Below are 22,802 nucleotides of genomic sequence, written 5' to 3'. Positions count from 1 at the left end.
TTCGGAAGACTTCTCTCCATTGAGAATGACATGCTGCGTCCTGTTATCTAGGAACTCTTCAATCCAAACACACAATTGGTCTGATAGTCCATATGTCTTACTAAAGACAGAGGCATGATGGAGAACATAATTGTAGTCTCTTAAGAAGTGTACTGGCTATCTGTCCTGAATTGTCCTTAGATCAAGCATACGATAATCACCACACAGGCACCATGCACCACTCTTCTTGAGTACCAGATGGAGAAGTAATGACTATGGTCTGCTAGAAGTGTGAATAATCCATTCCCTGAGCATCAAGTCAAATTTTGCCCTTGCAATAGTGAGATGATTAGGAGCTTGGGATGGCATAAGTAATGCATAGTACTGTGACATACCCACCTCAGGGTGCCTGGTGATCATATTATGGCTGTAAACTGGTCAAGTGACCCAGCATATTTTCTTCCTGCTGCCTGCATGAGCTTGATGCTGTGTATTGCTGCTCCACCTGAGAATTCAACAGTTAAAGTCCAGCAATGCTACTGACAAACCTCATATCTACCACAATAGGCAGAAGGCGGTAATATACCAGGAAGTTGGCTCCAATAATCAGCCCCACGATATCAACACGACAGTACAACCCATCACCAAGTGTGCGACAAGCTGAAATTCCTGCAACTACTCACTGCATCTGAAGAGTGCGCAACTGTAACTAAGGCCTGGACAGCCATAACTGCTGATGGTGCGACCTGGAGCAGCATCAATTGGAGCAGCCTTCTTAGTGAGTGGCCAGTGACTTGAAAACATCGTTTCAGAGATGTGGGCCAAACAGAGACAGCCTGTCAGAGCAGCAATGATGTTCATGTCTTCAGTGGTGCTGAGAGCTGCCTGAATTTGTCTCAAGTGTCAGCACCATTTTAAGAAGAAGCACTAAGAGTGCCTGTGAGTTTGGCTATGACTGGCTGATGAAGACTTGTGGCCTGCTGGGAGACGGGCTGTGACTGTCAAATTAAAACCGATGTGTGGTGGTCACTTGAGCAAGTGGGCCAGTGTGAGCTGCGAGTAGTTGTATCTCAAGATTATCTACGTTTTGTTTATGTATGGCAGCCATTGCCATCACCTCATTCCTTGACAGTTACAGTAATTGGATCTGAACCTGGAATAATATTTGTAATGGGATTAAAAATTTGATCCGTTTCATTCTCACTCAAGTTATGCTACCAATACCGGATGCAACTGGTGCCTTGAATTAATTGGTTGTGACTGAAGCCAGAGTTTGATCAGTAGTTGTGTTTCAAAAAGTTGGTACTTGCCTTGGTAACTTAATTTTTATGTCAACAATTTTTGGCAGGACCTTTAGTGCCAGTTTGAGGTTGATTGAAGCTGGGGGTTGACCAGCATTGTGCTTTGAATTAAATCTGCTAATGTTCAGTTTTCAAATAACTGACATTTTGCGTCATAAATTTGGGGAGGCACCTTCAATACCAGTTTGATGTTAATTGAAGCAGAAGCTTTCCAAGCATTGTTCTGAATTTAACCTTCTAATGTTCCTGCTTTTTAAGTAAATTAAATTTTGTGTAAGAAGTTTTGGGTGGGCAGCTCCATTGCCGGTTTGAAGTTAAGTAGGAGCTTGACCAGCATTGTGTTTTGAATTAAATATGCTAATACTAAATAATCAAAAATTTTCATAAGAAATTCAGGTGGGCACCTTCAGTAGTCGTCTGGTGTTAACTGAAGCTGGAGCTTGACCAGCATTGTGCTTGAATTATATCTGCTAACGTTCTTGTTGTTAAATGACTGAGCTCTTTGTAAGAATTTTGGGTGGACACCTTCAGCGACATTTCATGTTAAGTGAGGCAGGAGCTTGACCAATAACTGTTTTAGGCTGACTTGTATTTGTGCCTTGAAATGTTCTTATTAATAGTGTTGCTGCTGCTTGAGAAAAAATGGTGGATATACGAGGTGTGATTGGAATGTTTTAACAATGGGCTTGTAATTGTACAGCAGCGGTACTTACATGCTACTGTGATGCATCCCCTTCAAAATAGTATCCCCTTCTGACTGGACACACCAACTCCAATGGTGTTTCCACTTTTGGAAACATTCCTGGAATTTTTTTTCCTAAAGGGTGTTAAGGACGCTCTCCAGATTTGCCTGGATGTCTTCAGTCAAGTCAAATTGCTTCCCTTTCAGTGAAAATTTCAGTTTAGGAAACAGGTAGAAGTCTGCAGGGGCCAAATCAGGGGAATATGGCTGTTGTGGAAGCACAGGAATTTTGAATTTGGTCAAAAATTCAATGCTGGAGAAGACACGATGAGCTGGAGCATTGTCATGGTGTAGCACCCAACTCCTGTCTTTCCACAATGCAGGCGTTCTGCTCCACACCTTTCCGCGCAAATGCTCAAGGTACATTTGCAGTATTCCTGGTTAATTGTCTATCCTCCAGGGGTAAATTCATGATGCACAATACTAGTAGAATCGAAAAAGTCACCAACATTGTCTTCACCTTCGACCAACTTTGCAGTGCTTTTTTCGGTCATGGTGAACTGCAACTTGGTTTCAGGATCTTATCCATATACCCACAATTTGTCACCTGTAATTACCCTATTTAACAAATCTGGGTCATTTTAGCATAATCAGTTCTTGGCACACTTCAAGTCGGTATTGTCTCTGGTCACTTGACAACACATTTCAAATGAATTTTGTGGACACTCAACACATGTTCAGTTCTTCAGTTAAAATTGAGTGAACTACATAGAAACTTAAATTATGTTCATCAGCCATCTCCCTAATTGTAAGTCTACGATCAGAGCGCTTTAAGTCACAAACTTTCACAACATTTTCATTTATTTTTGAAGTAGAAGGACAGCTGGACTGTGGTCCATCTTCAAATGATTCACCGCCATTTTTAAATCTGTTGAACCAGACAAAAACATTTGACTGGCTCGTACAATTATCTCCAAAAGCTGTTTTTAATAGTTTGTAAGTCTCAGAATCTCATTTCCTGGTTTTAAAACAAAATTTCACACAAACTCGTTCTCCATTTTTACATTCATTTTCACGCAGACAGAATCCAGCAACAAGCCCTAACAGACCCACACTTAACCAGCTGCCACAACGAACTGAATAAAGGAAATGCAGTTTCCTGTCAGAGGGCATTCAAGGACAAGGCAATAACTCACTCTCCACCCTCCATGTGCCTGCCTGCCAAATCAGTAAGCAGTAGCAGATCCATTCTTAAAACTTTCCAACCACACCTCATATTGTGCGTATTTGTGAGTGGGACTGGACCTCACCTCTGGGAGGGGATTTTTTTTTCTTTCAGTGGGCTTTTGGAAAATAAAGAGATGTTTTTGAAAATGTGTGCACATCTCTCAACCCAGCACCACTGCTCCCGAAGGACCAGTTCCACTACAGTCAGTAAACATAAAATTCCAAATAAGGTTATTATTCAATAAAGGCAATTATTCAGGTGAGTATGAGGGTAAATGTGCAAATCCAAATTAGTGTCTAAAAGAAGTTTTTCTCCATTTTTCTGATCACTAACGTAAAGATACTGAGATACTGTTTAGTAATAAGATGGGGGCTACATCTGACTGCCACTGCTAATTGGGTAAGCACATGGTGAGATGCACTTGTGTGCCTGATCTCCAAACTTTCAATGATACCAGCATACCACAGGAGGTTGCTCTGCACCACTGAGCACAGATGAGTTTGTCATGAGATAATTACACAGACTTCTAAGATAACGTCATCTGTCATTCTCAGAGTTACGATGAGACAGTAGTTCACTTGTCTGTCTAGCCAGAGCACTGACCCTGCCTGACAGGCAGTCATAACTTGCAGCCATCTCTACTGATGACGAAGCACTGTTGCATGGCACCACTACAACATTGATTGATGGCAACATTATTGCATATTGAATTCTGCCAGCCAGATCTGCAACAGTATCTAATGAAATTTCTTCCTGAGATGCAACTATAGTTTAAAACTGGGCCAGAAAACAGCTACTACGAAGCGTACATAACGAGATGTCATTTACAGTTCCTGCATCAACTTAACTGCATAGGTGTCTCAGGTATTATGAATTTTGTGTCTCCTCTGCTTCCCTGTGTTAGAACTTGATGCACATGCCTTCTTGTGATGAACTGACTCTGTCTCGAGGGTGTCATAAGACTCTAGTGCAGGAGGAGCTGTAATTATGTCTACAGCCATGTAATGGTGGTCAAGCTGGCTGAACACTAGAGCAAATTTGGTTTTATCAGTAGTTATTCCTGCATAATGGAAACTTGCTTCTAGCTGTGCAAACTAGGCTGCTGGATTGTGAGGCAAGAATGATGGCAACCTTACGGCAAGTCGTCATACTGACAGACCTTCTGCGCCCACTGAGGTGTGAATGTTCATAGCCTGAGGAAAATTCTTTTGTCACTCCTGAGAGTTTTTACTCATTCTTCTGGTCTCTGCAAGCTGATTACATCAGGGTCATCAATGTCACACAGCAAAGCCAATAACCATTTGAATAAATTATGTTTGCATGTTTGAGTAAATCAGACATACAGTACATCTACATCTACATGGTTACTCTGCAATTCTCACTGAAGTGCCTGGCAGAGGGTTCATCAAACCATTCATACTACTTCTCTACCACTCCCTCTCGCATGGTGCATGGGAAAAAGGAACACCTAAATCTTTTTGTATGGGCGCTGATTTGTCTTATTTTATTATGATGATCATTTCTCCCTACGTAGGTGGGTGTCAACAAAATATTTTCGCATTCGGAAGAGAAAGGTGGTGATTGATATTTCATAAATAGATCTCGTCACAAAGAAAACCACCTTTTTTCAGTGACTGCCACCCCAACTCGCATATCATATCAGTGACACTCTCACCCCTATTGCGTGATAACACGAAATGAGCTGCCCTTCTTTGCACATTTTCGATGTCCTCTATCAATCCTACCTGGTAAGGATCCCACACTGCACAGCAATGTTCCATCAGAGGATGGACAGGTGTAATGTAGGCTGCCTCTTTAGTGGGTTTGTCGCATCTTCTAAGTGTTCTGCCAACAAAGCGCTGTCTTTATTTCGCCTTCCCCACAATATTATCTATGTGGTTTTTCCAATTTAAGTTGCTCATAATTGTAATTCCTAGGTATTTAGTCAAATTGACAGCCGTTAGATTTCTGCGATTTATTGTATACCCAAAATTTATTGAATTTCTTTTAGTACCCATGTGGATGACCTCACACTTTTCTTTGTTTCGTGCCAGTTGCCACTTTTTGCACCATACAGAAATACTCTCTACATCATTTTTTAATTGGAACTGATTGTCTGATGATTTTACTAGATGGTAAATTACAGTGTCATCTGCAAACAATCTAAGGGGGTTGCTCAGATTATCACCTAGATCATTTATGTAAATCAGGAACAGCAGAGGGCCTATGACACTATGCGGAATGCCAGATATCACTTCTGTTCTACTTGATGATTTACCATCTATCACTATGAATTGTCACCTCTCTGAGAGGAAATCACAAATGCAGTCACACAACTGAGACGATACTCCATATGCAAGCAATTTGATTAATAATATCAATATAATGGAAGGAAACATTCCACGTGGGAAAAATTATATATAAAAAAACAAAGATGAGGTGACTTACCGAACAAAAGCGCTGGCAGGTCGATAGACACACAAACAAACACAAACATACACACAAAATTCAAGCTTTCGCAACAAACTGTTGCCTCATCAGGAAAGAGGCAAGGAGAGGGGAAGACGAAAGGAAGTGGGTTTTAAGGGAGAGGGTAAGGAGTCATTCCATTCCCGGGAGCGGAAAGACTTACCTTAGGGGGAAAAAAGGACAGGTATACACTCGCACACACGCACATATCCATCCACACATACAGACACAAGCAGACATATTTAAAGACAAAGAGTTTGGGCAGAGATGTCAGTCGAGGCAGAAGTGTAGAGGCAAAGAAGTTGTTGAAAGACAGGTGAGGTATGAGTGGCGGCAACTTGAAATTAGCGGAGATTGAGGCCTGGCGGATGATGAGAAGAGAGGATATACTGAAGGGCAAGTTCCCATCTCCGGAGTTCGGATAGGTTGGTGTTGGTGGGAAGTATCCAGATAACCCGGACGGTGTAACACTGTGCCAAGATGTGCTGGCTGTGCACCAAGGCATGTTTAGCCACAGGGTGATCCTCATTACCAACAAACACTGTCTGCCTGTGTCCATTCATGCGAATGGACAGTTTGTTGCTGGTCATTCCCACATAGAATGCATCACAGTGTAGGCAGGTCAGTTGGTAAATCACGTGGGTGCTTTCACACGTGGCTCTGCCTCTGATCGTGTACACCTTCCGGGTTACAGGACTGGAGTAGGTGGTGGTGGGAGGGTGCATGGGACAGGTTTTGCATCGGGGGCGGTTACAAGGATAGGAGCCAGAGGGTAGGGAAGCCACGTGTGAAAGCACCCACGTGATTTACCAACTGACCTGCCTACACTGTGATGCATTCTATGTGGGAATGACCAGCAACAAACTGTCCATTCGCATGAATGGACACAGGCAGACAGTGTTTGTTGGTAATGAGGATCACCCTGTGGCTAAACATGCCTTGGTGCACAGCCAGCACATCTTGGCACAGTGTTACACCGTCCGGGTTATCTGGATACTTCCCACCAACACCAACCTATCCGAACTCCGGAGATGGGAACTTGCCCTTCAGTATATCCTCTCTTCTCGTCATCCGCCAGGCCTCAATCTCCGCTAATTTCAAGTTGCCGCCACTCATACCTCACCTGTCTTTCAACAACTTCTTTGCCTCTACACTTCTGCCTCGACTGACATCTCTGCCCAAACTCTTTATCTTTAAATATGTCTGCTTGTGTCTGTATGTGTGGATGGATATGTGCGTGTGTGCGAGTGTATACCTGTCCTTTTTTCCCCCTAAGGTAAGTCTTTCCGCTCCCGGGAATGGAATGACTCCTTACCCTCTCCCTTAAAACCCACTTCCTTTCGTCTTCCCCTCTCCTTGCCTCTTTCCTGATGAGGCAACAGTTTGTTGCGAAAGCTTGAATTTTGTGTGTATGTTTGTGTTTGTTTGTGTGTCTATCGACCTGCCAGCGCTTTTGTTCGGTAAGTCACCTCATCTTTGTTTTTTTATATACAATTTGATTAATAGTCACTTGTGAGGAACGGTATCAAAAGCCTTCTGGAAATCTGAGAATGTGGAATCGATCTGAGACCCCTTGTCAACAGCACTCATTACTTCATGGGAATAAAGAGCTAGCTGTGTTGCACAAGAGTATACAAAATATAAATACTCATGTACCACGAGCATTAAACATTTATTAACAAATACTGAACACAGAAGGAGATATACCATAAGAACTTGAGACTAGTTAAGCACTAGAATATTGCTGATCAAGATTGGTCTCTTTGCACAAGGAAGTTCTCACACTCAACTTTCATGGAAAGTCGCAAGGACAAAGACCACAAATCAACTGCCGATGCCAAACAAGTGCCACTCTGACACTGCTGCGCTAACTCTTTGACAGCTGTAAAATGTGAACATAATAGTCGACAATCTTGATTGCTAATTTTTACATTGTTGTTGTTGTGGTCTTCAGCCATGGTTGGTAGGACACATTCTGAGGCAACAATCAATAAACAATTTTTACATTAAAGTGCAAAAATGCAAGCATGGAGTCTCTCAAGTATGAGTTGTGGGACATTTTCCACTTCTGCTCCATGTAAATGACCATGGCAATATACAGTCACTAATGACGCACAGGATTATTTTGGGAGGAAAAGGAGGGGCGGGGGGGGGGGAGGGGGGGGGAGGGGGGGGAGCACTGGGATTCCACATTTTGCACAAAACATTTAGAATGTCAAAAAAGATTATCAGAGTGATAATACAAAGAATCCTATAAACCATTATTTAAAAATCTAAAAATGCTTCCTCTGTCTTGTTTATGTGCATATGATTTAGTAGTCTTTACAAAAGGAAGCATCCTTAGAAGAAAGTTCTTCAAACACAACTATGACATTCACTCACATGAAACTAGATGGAAGTTTACCTTACACGTGAATGTAGAAAGTGAAGAAAGGTATATCTTACTGGATCTATATTATACAGCTATGTGGATTCTGCTTAGTATGCCTAGCCTAATGACATCACATATATTCATAATGAACTTGAAATGGCTTACTTGACCTCTACTTCACTCTGTTTCCAAATTTTTGGAGCATCATATTAAGTGAATCTAATTTACCAAATACTGTCCAATATATCTTTTACAGTAATAGAGTTGAACTTGTAATCTCACTTATTAACTACCACTGCATAAGTATAAATTAATAATATTAATTGTAACATCATTAATCATGACATCACAAGCACAGTACAATGGAATCTCAGTAGTTTGGTTGGAAGGGCAGAAGATTGGGTTCATAAAGTTATGTTTGATCAGCACTTGCTGATCTGTCTAAATTTAATTTTTCAGTTGGCTTGTTGGCACTTTGGGCACATTGTACACTGCTGCAGAGAGAGAGGGCAAGTTTTCAATTACTACTGTGCCTCCACAAGCCAAGCGTCATGACGGTTCTATCATGCCAGTCAACAGCAGATGATTATAATTGACCTCTGGGACCAAGCCCATCACTGTACCTTGGTCATTCCCATTGCAGCAGTAAAGAGGGATCAGTGATTGCCTTGCCACCAAATTCTGGAAAACTAAGCATGGCAACTATCTATGAGGTGAGGGTAGTGCAGATGAAAATTTTCCACAAAACAATTTCTAAAATGTCAGGAAATCATTACCAACCAACCTGTCCAGGGATAGTCAATTCCAGGGATTTTTTTCTGTAATGTTGAATGCTTATCATTGCCTGCTAAAGAAGGCTATGTTGTGTGATACAAAAGAAATTTTCCTGGATATCACAAATGGGAAGTATATTCAGCCAACAGGAATATTGGCATCTGTATCTGACTAAGGGAGGTCTTTTCTAATTTTATTTTCTGTTTCCCAGTACATTTATTGCCTCCTTCACTTACCTGTAATAAGGCACCAATTTTTAAATTTTCAAAATTAACTTAGTATGTGTATACATGATTTTCTGTAATCCCATGTGTCATAATGGGGGGTCATCTTGCATTCAGAGTTGCCTCAGATTTGGAGATATTTGGTAAACTGAAATGTAGCTCAAAACTGAGAAAAGCTGCTTGTATGGATTTGTGATTATGTACTGAAATACACTGACAGTAAGACGAGCACAAATTAGTGATTGTGTTTTAAACAGTACAAGAGCTAAATCACTTCAGCAGAAGTATATACTTATCCCTACTAACTGAAATTTTTCATTTTAAAATTATGGGAAAAAATTGTTGGTAAGTACTGATCATCAGTTGGTGCAATTCTTGGTACCAGTAGATATATTCAAGTATAAGCTGTTACCTATGATCACACTTATCTATTGTGCTGTTATGAAGAATGATGGTGATTAAGTAAGCTACTGTATGCACAATCATATCAGCTGCCCTCATGTGTCTGCCCCTTTGGATCAGCATAGATCGTGATGTGCTTACTGCTCTCCCCCCTCCTGAGCTGTCCCAATGCACAACAACTGATATAATTTTGCACGTACATACAGCAGTGTATATCAACACTGTCTGAAATATATGTCATGAATACAGTTAGTAGTAAAGAAGTAACAAATTAAAACATTAGGCATTTTTACCACATGAATAGCGAAGATGTAGTCAGTGATAAACTATCTTCTCTCCTTTCATCATTTTCTGGGGATTATAAATGAGAAAAATCTCTCTAAAGGTCTGAAATAATGTGTAAAGTTTGTTGCAAGTCACTAAGTGCTTTCATTCTCAAATGCTGGATAGAGCACATCGTGGCTCTACATTACATAATGTATACATTATGCAACAAATAATGTAAAAGTACGGATTAAACACATTTAAGATTGTAAATGCATCGTATTTATTACTTTGAATCATATCAGTTAGCACATATTAACCAAGAAAATAATTTTCACAAATATGGTAAAGTTCAAAACTCAGAGGGTAAATAGCTATTCCAAAGAGTAAATATTTTCCCTAATTTGCATAATATTCTTCAGACCAGTAGGTACCTTGTACTATACACTTTCTAAAGTAGCCTATATTCTTCCCAAGGGTTAAGCTGTCTCCTTACCTAATTTCATCGATATCGGTTCAGCTGGTTAGTAATAACAAATTTACATGTCATGTGTGATGTGACAGTTTTTCATGCATCTTAGGTTTATGATGGCATACATCCTTATCTCTGTGTCACGCAATGATATAATTTTGCAAATACATTCAGTAGCATGCATGAACACAGTCTGAAAAATGTGTCATGAATGCAGTTAGCAGAAAAGCAGTGATAAATTAAAATAGCGTGCCTGATATAAAAATAATCCACGAAAATGTAGTAAGCGATAAATTTTTTTTCCTTCCTGCGGGGTGGAGGCTCAGTGAGAAAAAGTTTTGTAAAGGTTTGAAATTATGTATGAAGTTTGCTGCAAATCACTAAGCACTTTTGTTCCCAAATACTGTATGAAGTCCCAAATACAGTAAGTGATATGTCTACCAAGTTCTGTCAAAACCGATCCAGTGGTTCTGGAGATATGGAACACATATCAGTACATATATTTTTATAATATATATACATATCTTTTCTTCTGTGATCCAATTTTGATGCAATATAGCCTATATAGGACTCCTAACTACGCTGAAGTTACCAGTGAAAACCCCACAAAAATCCATCTAGTAATTTTGAAGATCAGAGTGTTCAGGCAGACAAACAATAAAGTTTTAGTAAAACTAAATCATAATATCTTTTCTTGTCATGATCCAATTTTGTTAAACTACAGCTTACACAGTCTCCCAAACTATCCTCAAGTTACCAATGAAAACACCTTGAAATTTGCGTAGTAGTTTTGGAGATTAACTGAACAGACATAACAGTTTTACAGATTTATTGTTGTTATAGAAGATATAGATAAGAAACTGTCCTAGCTTTTGGAACTACTTTTCTTCTTTGGGGAAGAAAAGGGGATGGGTTGATTAAGGTTTAAAATGTCAGGTGAATGACACCTCACGATGAAAAGAACCTAGTTTTAAATTCCCACACAAGTGCAGTTGTGTACAGTGACAGAGTTTTAAAATTGACATCACCAAAGCATTGAATTTCAGTGTCTGTAATTAAATAAATCTTATGATAGTAGTAAAACAGTGGCACAATTACCAAACAACATTAGGCTAGTCACAGAATATCATATTTTCAAACATTATGCTATAATATGGAGTTAATAATCAAGCCGAAGTGGGTCTTTTTAAAAGCTATTAGATTCTGTAAATAAAAACTACTATCTTGGATCTGTCCATATATGTTATTGGTATTAAACAATGGAAAATACAGGATGGACTGTAAAAATATTATGAAAAGGATAGTTTCTACTCACCATATAGTGGAATTCTGAGTCATAGATAGGCACAACAAAAAGACTGTCACAAAATAAGCTTTCGGCCAACAAGCCCTTTGTCAAAAATAGACCACACACACACACACACACACACACACACACACACACACACACACACACACACACACACATGTACGTGACCACAGTTAGTGGGAATTGAAGCAACACATGTTACTAGTATAATTTATGCTCTTTGGAGCAAGGTGAAAAAAGATTTTTATTGAATTTACTGTTATAATTTCTATATGTAGCACTGAAAAAGCCTATTTTATTGGAAATTACTACTGGTGACTGAAGAATAAAAACAATTTCTTACAACTGTTCTATAATCCAACGGAGTTATTTAAATGTAGTATACATACCTTTCCACAGGAAAATAAATTTACATTTGTTGATGCCAAAATATGAGACAGAGTTCCAAGTCGATGAAACATCATTGCAAAGAACTGAATTATTAGCACAACTCCAAAGAAAAGTGCAAAAACGAGACCAATTGGTTCTAGTTCCAGGTATTCCTTTGTGACTCTAGCCTTGAAAACAGACAACAAGTAAGTTAACTCAAGTGACTTAGAAGCAAATAAATCATTTCAATAGCATCTGAAATTATGATATTAGCACATGCATCTAACTTAGTAGTCATTTAGTTGCTACAACTATAAGGATAACTATTGGAGTAACAGCAAAATCAGTTAAATGTATACAGTGTTATTTTTGTCATAAACTTTTTCTGAAGACTTGGAAATACTAACTTTTTTAAATATAAATGAATATGATTACATTTTACACTGCAAAAAAATTAATAACTTGTTTGGCAATTGATACAGTACTATTACTGAAATTTCAGAGAAAGATGCAGCAGAAACATAACACAGTATGATCTTCTGCAACAGAAAGGACAACTGCAGCAGTCACAATGTGTTATAAAGACTTTTTTCTGATACTGTAAAGTAACTTCTAATGTGAATTTCTATAACAAAAACTCATCTGGAACAAAGCACAGTACAATTAACATATAAGAGTTTTTCAATTCCAACTGGAATTGACATTCACACAGATGAAAGGTTAACTGTTGTAGCTTTAGAACCTGGGGTGCAGAAAACCCACTTGGCATTATAGAGTATGACAGACTCTTATGGAAAAAAAAACAAAAAAACAAAAAAAACATTTTGCATGTTGGGAAGAATTGAAGTGTATGCTCTCCTCTTCCCTCCCACAGAGCGTCTTTTTCCTTTTCTTTTTCTCTGTTCCCAAAAAACTGGACATATTAATGGAGTATTTACAACATCAACTAGAATGTCCCTTATTTTGTCTTTCAACATGACATTGTCCTCCAAATTTGTATCAGAACTTTCATGAACATCTCAATGCCAGGCTTCCATGACACTGGATTGGTCACTCTTAAAATGTTAATTTGTCAATGTTGCTCTGGCTTCCCTGATAGCATGACTTAACACCCAGTAATTTATTTTTGTGTGGTTGTGCCTGAATAGTATTTACATTTCCAACTTGTCTTATTTGAAGAACTACATCTCCTAGGAAGTAGAGAAAACATTTTTCTGGTCTTCAGTTCAACACTAGATTCAGCTCATCACAGTAGTCTATATTGTACACATATCTCCAAAACTACTGCAGCATACACCTACTTGAGCCAGTTTACTGCAGTCAAGCCTTGGCCTCCCTCTATGATTTTAACCCACACACTTCTCTCTCTTTCCAAGCACACTATTTCTTGATGTTTCAGCATGCATCATATCAACTGATCACATTTTCAATTCAAGCTCTGCCTTAAATTTCTGTTTTCCTGATGTGATTCAAGACTCCATTCCACTCAGCTGATCTTCCAAGTATTTTGTCATCTCCAGCAAAATTACGTTATCGGCAAACCTTCACATTTTCATTTCTTCCCCCTGAATTTTAATACACTGCTCAAATTTCTCCTTGGTTCCCTTCACTGCTTGCTCAAAGATAGATTTAATACCAAGTGGGGGGTGGGGGGATTACTCTAGAACTCTGTCTCACTTTCTTCACAAGTACAACCTCCTTTTCATGTCTTTCAACTCTTAAAACTGCAGTTAATTATCTGACTCCTCTGCCTAAAAGCTGTGCTATAGTGATCCCATAGCAGAAGTCACCTAATCCCCACTGAAATCCTTAGCCCTCTCCCAGAATCTTTTCCTTAATCTATGTCCTTCCTCAATCCAAAACCCCTGCACACCTGCCTTCCACACACATCTCAACAATCCTGGATGACTCATTGTAGCTGGTTACTGTGCTCCCCTCGTGTCGGCCAATACCTCCAACCAATTACCCATAGCCTAGCCTCTCGTAATAAAGATAGGAACCATTTCCTTCTCTGACCCGTTTACCACCTGGATACCTACCCGGCACTGCTGATGCCATCTCCCTGTATGTCAACATCCCTCATGCCCCTGGCCTTGCTGCTGTTAAGTACTACCTCTCCCAACATGCTTTCCACTAAAACTCACTACCTCCTTAAACATCTAACTAATTATATCCCCACACATAACTACTATTTCTTTGGCGGAAACAAATATGTGGCACAACTATATACGCCTCAAAGACACCTTCCTATGACAATCTGTTCATATGTCATCTAGATGAAACCTTCCTGGTCCCTCAAAAACCCCAAATCCCTTGTCTGGTTCAGGTTCATTGACAATATCTTCATGATCTAGACCAAGGGTCATGACATATTATCCTCATTCCTCCATAGCCTCAACTTCTCCTCTTCCATTTGCTTCACCTCCTCTTCCTCGGCCCAACATTCCACTTTTTGGGACATTGACTTCTGCCCCCCTGATGGCTCCCCCCATATCTAACCTACTAATCATCAACAGTACCTGCCTTCTGATGGCTGTCATCCCTTCCACATCCTGGCCTTATGTGGACAGCATATCTGCAATTATGAGACTACTCTTGCCCTAACCCTTCTAACACCACCAAGAACCACCTGCGTAGGAGCACCCCCTCCTGGCCAAATATCATCCCCAACTGGAGGAACTGAACAAGTTCTTTCTCAGAGCTTTGCTACCTATCACCATGCCTGTAAATGACAGACATTCTACCCATAATCCTTCTCCAAAGGGTCATATCCTTGTGTACCTGCCCGATTAACCCACCTAGCATACCTACTTTATTCCATCACAGGCTTATCCTGTGCTACAATCGCTGGCCACAGTCATACTGTGGCCAGGAGCCAGAGTTGACAACTACATGGCAGAACACTCTGCTGGAGCACAACTTGATTAGTTTTAATGGTTGCTTTACAACTTGTGCCATGTGGAGCTTATACTCCTGCTCCATCCAACACCAGCTGTTATGAACTACATAGATGGGAGTTATCCTTGCAACATTCTTATTTTCTGTAATCTTCCTAATTTCAATCTCAACTAATCTTCTGCACCCACACCCTCTTACCACAGTCTGCCCTTCATCTATTCTTTCACGCCTTCCCAATTCAGTCTCGCAAGCTGCACAAACTCAACAGTTCTGGTGTCCAAGTGTCGCATTCCAATTCTATGCATCAGCTAACTCTCCCTCCCATATTCCTACCTTGTATTATTGCTGCCTCTCTCCAAACCATTAGCCATCCTTTCCCAAAACCCCCATTCATTCCATGCTTCTTTTCATCCCTCATGTCCAACACTCAACACAGCCCCTCACCCTGGTCTGCTTGCCTTTGGGACTGTGCATTCAGTCCTCACAGTGTTGCTATACAGGTGTGTGTGTTTGTATGTATGTGTGTGTGTGTTTGTGTGTTTAGGCGTGTGTGTGTGTGTGTGTGTGTGTGTGTGTGTGTGTGTGTGTGTGTGTGTGTGAGGGGGGTGGGGAGAGGGGTGTGTGCATATGCTTTAGCTCAAATTGGGGTGCATCCAAAAACTAGTGAAATTTTCATGCTTTTCTGCGGTCCTATCATGACTCGACACTCCTACTGTTTTGTGAGTTGTTACCTTCACTCCTAAATTACTTTAACTCCATAATGTCTTTTTCCTGGTTTGTTTCCTTTATATTTAAATACAGTGTGGGGAATGCCACATCCAAGCATATTTTCAATAGGAAAAAACAACTATCCAACAGTGGGGTGTATAAAATTACTTGTGCTAACTGTGATAAGATTTACATGGGCCAGTCAGGCAGAATTCTGAGTCCACATCTACTGTACATATAGTGCTACCAGCTACCACCCACAGTACCATGTCTTCCACTTCGCAAATGTAGGCCAAAAACTTAATCTTTTGGAGGAGAAACAAATCAATAAACATCTGGCTCAAAATCCTGTTTTACAATTAAATCAACGAACTCATCTCGGTACTTCCCTTCTCCTAATCTTCTCTTAAGCCCCACATTTACTTCTCTTAAGCTCCATATTTCTTCAGTTCTTCCTACAGTATCTTTTCCATTTCATTCCCCACTATTTCCTGTATTTATTTTCATTCATTTCATTTCATTCATTTTTTTCATTCATTTTTCATTTTATTATCTTCCTGTATATCATTTACATGATGTAGGAATTGTCACAACAAAGTTATCATACTAGTACAAGTACTACAGACATAATAATGGAATATCACTTTCAAGACATTTTTTAAAAGTACAAGTTTAGACATACAAATTAAAATTTTTGGCAATAAATTTACACACAATCAAAGTACTCATCTACATCATAGAAAGTTTTGCTTAAAAGGTAATTTTTAAGTTCAGTCTTAAATTTTACTTCATCTATTATTGCCTTCATGTACACTGGCAGAGCATTGTAGAGTTTTATTCCAAAATAACTTACATGCTTTTGGGTTTGTGTTGTCCTTACCCTTTCTACATACAAATTCTTACGAGTTCTAGTATTATAATTATGGCAGTCCTCATTTGTACGTAGATTTTTCATATGTGCTCTTGTACACAGAATGCTTTTAAAAATATACAGTGATGGTATTGTGAATATTTGCAGTTCTTTGAAAAGGGGCCTACAATGAGTTCTTGGAGAGTTATGTGTTATGATTCGTACAGCTCTTTTCTGAAATTTGAAGATATCTGTTAAGCTTGATTTAGTTTTACCCCAGAACACTATGCCATAAGACACGATGGACTGAAAGTAAGCAAAATACACTAGTCTAGTACAGTCTGTGCTACATACTCTAGATAATATCCTCAATGCAAAACATGCCAAATTGAGCCTGTGGGATAAGTACTTGAGATGGTCTTTCCAGCTTAAGTTCTGATCAATGTGCATGCCCAAAAACTTTGCGGATTGTACACTCTCTATCTTCTTATCCATTAGTTTTAACTGGAGGTCCATATCTTGAGTTGCTTTGCCATACTGTATATAATTTGTTTTACTTAGATTAAGTGTTAACTCATTAGCATTAAACCAATGTTGAATATATTTCAGGACTATATCAGTTGTGGCGGTTAATGATTTTTTATCATCACTTATAATTATGCTAGTGTCATCTGCGAACAACATTATTTTGGTAGAAATATTAGGATTTTTTTATGTCATTTATATAAAGCAAGAATAATAAAGGACCGAGAACACTGCCCTGTGGGACACCTATTTCCAATTTCTTTGCATCTGAGACCCCACTTGATTTTCTGATTTTTATGCTCTGCGATGATTTCTACCACCTGAGTTCTATCTGGAAGCTAAGATTCAAACCACTGCTTCACAACTCCCCTTACACCTATTGCCTCCATCTTGTTTAACAGAATTTTGTGATTTACTGTATCAAAAGCTTTAGATAAATCTAAGTTAATTCCCACTACACATTTTTTAGTGTCGAGACTCCTGACAATCTCTTTGGTATAGGCATGGATAGCTGATTATCTGCTGTGGCCTGAGCGAAAGCCATGTTGATTGCAGTTTAGAAGTTTGTGAGCATCTAAGTAATTTATGAGTCTGGTTTTCATTAATTTCTCTAGAATTTTTGAAAATGATTGGAGAAGGGATATTGGTCTATAATTTTCTACCTCGTATAGATCTCCTTTTTTAAACAGAGGTCAAACCTTAGAGATTTTCAACCTCTCAGGAAACACACCTCCGCTGAAAGACAAATTGGCAATATGTACCAGGGGCTTTATAATTTGTTGGGCAACTTTTTTTATTGTTGACACAGGCACTTCATCCACACCTGCAGACATTTTTGATTTTAGACTCTTTATCACCTTTCATATTTCATTATCATTTGTGGGAATTAAGAACATACTACTGTCTACTTTTGGGGCTGTTAATTTCTCATGTTTAGTAAAGTTTTTACTTAATGACACTGGTACACTAAAAAGTATTTATTAATGTAATTTGCCAGAGTTTCATCTTTTAATTCAATATTTTCACTATTTTTGAGTACTATTTCCTGATCCTTGAAGCCCTTACCTGTTTCCCTTTTCACAATTTTCCAAATAGTTTTTGATTTATTGCCTGATTTTCTTATTAATTTATCATTACTTAGTAATTTTGCTTTTGTAATTACTTTTCATATATTTTTTTTTGTAATTTGTTACATATTCTTTAAACTTGGGGTCAGTCCAACTTTTCAGTCTATAGTTAAGCATTTTCATGGTCCTGGAGGAATTTCTAATACCTGTTGTGATCCAGGAGTTAGCATGTGTATGCCCATATGTGTTTGTTTTGACAAGTTTCTTAGGAAAACACATTTCAAAATTCAGCATAAACAGGGAAGAAAAAACATTATATGCAGTGTTTGTGCTAGTTTGTAACAGTACTTCTGCCCATGATTGGTCAGTCAGTGTATTTATTGGATTGTCTCTGTTCTCAATATATTCTGTTATATTTTATATGTACATACTCCCTTTGGTAAAAGAAATTCTTCATACCACTGATATATAACTTAGTTTATGCATTTCCTGTTATAAGTGACGGTTCTATCTTTCACTCAGTTTGTTCATCCCCTTCTATATGTAACACCTCTTTCTTTGATATTGTACTCTTGCATTAATTTTATTTTATTGTGATTGTCAATTTAATTTACAGTCTCTGAAGAAATAATAAACAGCCAATCAGTTGCAAAATGGAAGGTTTATTTAAACCCCTTGACCATGGTTTCAACATGATTAAAATGTCTCCATCAGATGAAAACAGTGACCCCAACAGGTTAACAACAAAAATCTGTTAACTTATTAAAAAGAAGTAACAGATAAGATAGGTAAAATAAAAACAAACTAAAAGCATATTTTTAGCATTACCATTTCTAGTCCAAAACTGAGATGATTACTGTGATAGTAAGAGTATTCAGACAGGTAACAGTTAACAACTCTGAAGTCATTCTCCAGATGAATAACTAATCTGACAAACAAACAGACCAGACATTTTAAAATACTATCTTCCTTTACTTCTTTTTATTGTAGACACAATTGTGTCAAAGTAAGTTATGCATCAATCACTCTTCTCCAAACACAGATTTCTTTGTGTATTGAAAAGAGTGTAATATTTATCTATTTCATAATGTTATAAAAATTACATCGTGGCACGCAATGAACTAATAAAATAAAATTGCAGATATTTTAACTTGTAAGGCAGGTTTGGACTATTTATTAGACTTATGCATGAAATGTAACTGAACTTTTCCAAAATACATTTTAGCTCAAATGCATGTTATACCATGTCATATCATGGAACGATATTTTATGAACATGAAAACAAGAGGATATAAGCAAGTAAAGTATAAAATAACTATTTCATAAAACAACAGTGCAACAAACTGCAGATTGTGATGCATGTTAGGACAAACAGTTCCTATCGTCCGGGCTCTGAGGTCATACTTCGCTCATTCCAGTGACTGGCAGAGAGGGTTGAGAAGACCAGCCTTGCACATGGACTTTCAACAAAGCTCACAATTTTTAGCAGTGGGCCAAGAACTGACCATGGTCCCCTGGTTCTGGCTTCATAGATTCTGTGACAAGTTAAAGAGCTACTTCCTGGACTTGGGCTGTAAGGTTGAGAGCTGTTGGGTCCCTCTAATGGGTCAGATGTGCACTACCCATTAGAGGCTGCTACTCGGGTAACTGACTGTGTGTGGGGTGCACACAAGAGTTTTTTTAGATTAAGTGACTCTCCGTCCAATCCAGATAATGACAGCTGTAGGAGACCTAGAACTATAACTGTAAGATCCAAAAGAGTGCCCCTCACGTGAGAGAATTAAAAGCTCAATACTGCGGAAACTCATTATCCAGACTTCTGTTATACAGATTCACAATTATCTGGATCTTCAGCTGCAAGCAAAGATCTTTGTAGTCTAGCCCACATTTGCACATATATGTAGTGCTGGCACTACCCACCTGTGCCACATGCAATCTCTGCCCAGCACTTGAGTTAGTTCAGCTGCGTAAGCGATATTAAGAAGAATACTGATTCAGTTTTGAAGTGCACTTTCAAACTTGATAGTGACGATGGGAGTAAATATGAAAAGTTATGAAGAAACCGAAAAATGAACTTTTGAAAGAAGCCTTGTACTGTTGGTTTTTACAAAAACAATCACCTGACATTATGTATTAACCACAGACAGTTAAGCATATGAGAATGTACCTAAAGGACAACCAGCAACATAGGTTATTTTTCTAGAGTTAGTAATACAAAAATCAGTTTACTTCATATGTTCAGTTATCCAGATTTTTGATTATTCAAATGAGTTCAACAAAAATTAATCTGGATAATTGAGTCTACACTGTAGTTAGCTGCCCAAAGTGCCAGAGTTTGAAGCACTCTTGAAAACAGTGAAGCACACATAATACTAGGTACAGAAAGCTGGTTGAAACTGAAATTGATAGCAATGAAATTTTTAGGGAGAATTTAAGTGTGTATTGAAAGAATAGTCTAATGGAAACAGGAAGTGATGTATTTGTTGCTGAAGACAAGAAACTCAAATCCACTGAGATAGAAACTTGATGCTGCATGTGACACTGCTTGGACAAGACTCAGTATCAGGGGTGGGCATGAAATGGTAACTGGATCCTTCTATCATCTGCCAGACTCATCTCTTGATGTAACAGGAAACTTTAAAGAAAACTTCAGTTTACTTGTACATATGTTCCCCAGGCATACTGTATTCATCGGCGGAAACTTTAATCATCCAACTATCAATTGGGAAAATTACAGTTTTGTTAGTAGTGGGCATAATGAGGCATCCTGTGAAACATTGCTAAATGCCTTCTCTGAAAACTATGAAGAACTACACCTGCCATCTTTGAGGATGTTCATGTCAAAACTGATATCAGTGACCATGGTGCATTTGTAGCAACAATGATTACCAAAGCACAAAAGACAACTAAAAAAAGTAGAAAAAGATATATGTTCAGTAAAAAGCAGTAGTGTCATATCTGATTGAGAAACCTGAAACTTTCAGCACAGGGCAGCAACATGTAGAGAAACTATGGCTCCAGTTTTAAAGAATAATTGACCATGCACTGGATAAATATGTACCCAGCAGAACTGTTCATAATTGGAGGATCCTACGTGTATACAGGCTATTGCATAACAGATGTAAAACAAAGCATAGTACTACAGACAGAGGGATACTGAATGAAATGCATTTAGCTGTTGAGAGAGCAATGTGTGAGGTCTTCTACGACTACCATAGCTGAATACTGTCCAATGATCTTTCACAAAACCCACAGAAATTCTGGTCATATGTAAAGTCTATTAGTAGCACCAAAGTCAGCATCCAGATGAGACAGGATTTGAACTGAGCGTAACAAAGCAAATGCTAAAATGCTTAATTCTGTTTTCAACTGTTCATTTACAAAGGAAACCCCACGAAAACTACCTCAATTTAATCATTGTACCACTTAAAAGACAAGTGAAATAAGTGTCAGTGGTGTTGAGAAACAGCTGAAATTGTTAAAATTGAACAAACCTCTAGAGCCTAATGGAAGCCCTATCAGATTCTATAAGGAATTTGAGGTTGAATTATACCATCTCCTAACTATAATCTATTGCAGATCCCTTGAAAAACAATTATGTTCAGCAGTTGGAAGAAAGCATGGGTCAGACCCAGTTACAAAACCACCACCCAATGTCCTTGATATCAATTTCTTGTAGAATCTTAGAACATGTTTTGAGCTCAAACATAATGAGGTACCTCAAACAGAATGACCTCCATGCCAACCAGCATGGATTCTCAAGGAGGGCAGGTAGACACAGTATTTCTTGATTTCTGGAAACCATTCGACTGAGTACCCCATCTAGGCTTATTGTCTAAAGTATGATCATATGGTATATTAAGCAAAACTTGTCACTGATCGAGGATTTTTTCATGCAGTATATTACATCAGAGGGAGAGTCATTATCAGATGTAGAAGTAACTTCAGGTGTGCCTCAGGAGTGTGTGTTGGGACCCTTGCTGTTCATGTTGTATATTAATGACCTTGTGGACAATATTAATAGTGACCTCAGACTTTTTACAGATGATGAAGTTATCTGTAATTAAGTACTGCTTCATGAAGTTATCTATAATGAAATACTGTCTAAAAACAGCTGCATAAATATTCAGTCAGTTCTTCATAAGATATGAAAGTAGTGCAAAGACTGGCAACTTGTTTTACATATTCATAAATGTAAAATTAGGCTGCTCGCAAAATTAAAAACATAGTATCCTATGACTATGACATCAATGGGTCACAGCTGGAATTATGAGGTGCATTCAAGTTCTAAGGCCTCCGATTTTTTTTCTAATTAACTACTCACCCGAAATCGATGAAACTGGCGTTACTTCTCGACGTAATCGCCCTGTAGACGTACACATTTTTCACAGCGCTGATGTCATGATTCCATGGCAGCGGCGAAGGCTTCTTTAGGAGTCTGTTTTGACCACTGGAAAATCGCTGAGGCAACAGTAGCACGGCTGGTGAATGTGCGGCCATGGAGAGTGTCTTTCATTGTTGGAAAAAGCCAAAAGTCACTAGGAGCCAGGTCAGGTGAGTAGGGAGCATGAGGAATCACTTCAAAGTTGTTATCACGAAGAAACTGTTGCGTAACGTTAGCTCGATGTGCGGGTGCGTTGTCTTGGTGAAACAGCTCACGCGCAGCTCTTCTCGGACGTTTTTGTTGCAGTGCAGGAAGGAATTTGTTCTTCAAAACATTTTCGTAGGATGCACCTGTTACCGTAGTGCCCTTTGGAATGCAATGGGTAAGGATTACACCCTCGCTGTCCCAGAACATGGACACCATCAGTTTTTCAGCACTGGCGGTTACCCGAAATTTTTTTGGTGGCGGTGAATCTGTGTGCTTCCATTGAGCTGACTGGTGCTTTGTTTCTGGATTGAAAAACAGC

General features: G+C 38.8%; 1 protein-coding gene across 1 annotated transcript in view; it reads right to left on the bottom strand.

The window, feature by feature from the left end:
* Positions 1-22,802, bottom strand: part of LOC124799209 (chitin synthase chs-2-like) — a 234,151-nt gene that overhangs the window by 16,673 nt on the left and 194,676 nt on the right. Inside the window, exon 20 of the mRNA XM_047262745.1 lies at positions 11,865-12,032. Coding sequence (XP_047118701.1) covers positions 11,865-12,032 — 168 coding nt within the window. The remainder of the gene's footprint in view (positions 1-11,864; positions 12,033-22,802) is intronic.

Source organism: Schistocerca piceifrons, chromosome 5 (genome assembly GCF_021461385.2).
Source record: "Schistocerca piceifrons isolate TAMUIC-IGC-003096 chromosome 5, iqSchPice1.1, whole genome shotgun sequence".
Classification (NCBI taxonomy): domain Eukaryota; kingdom Metazoa; phylum Arthropoda; class Insecta; order Orthoptera; family Acrididae; genus Schistocerca; species Schistocerca piceifrons.
The sequence above is the reverse complement of the archived record's forward strand: the minus strand, read 5'-3'. Positions and strand labels throughout refer to the sequence as shown.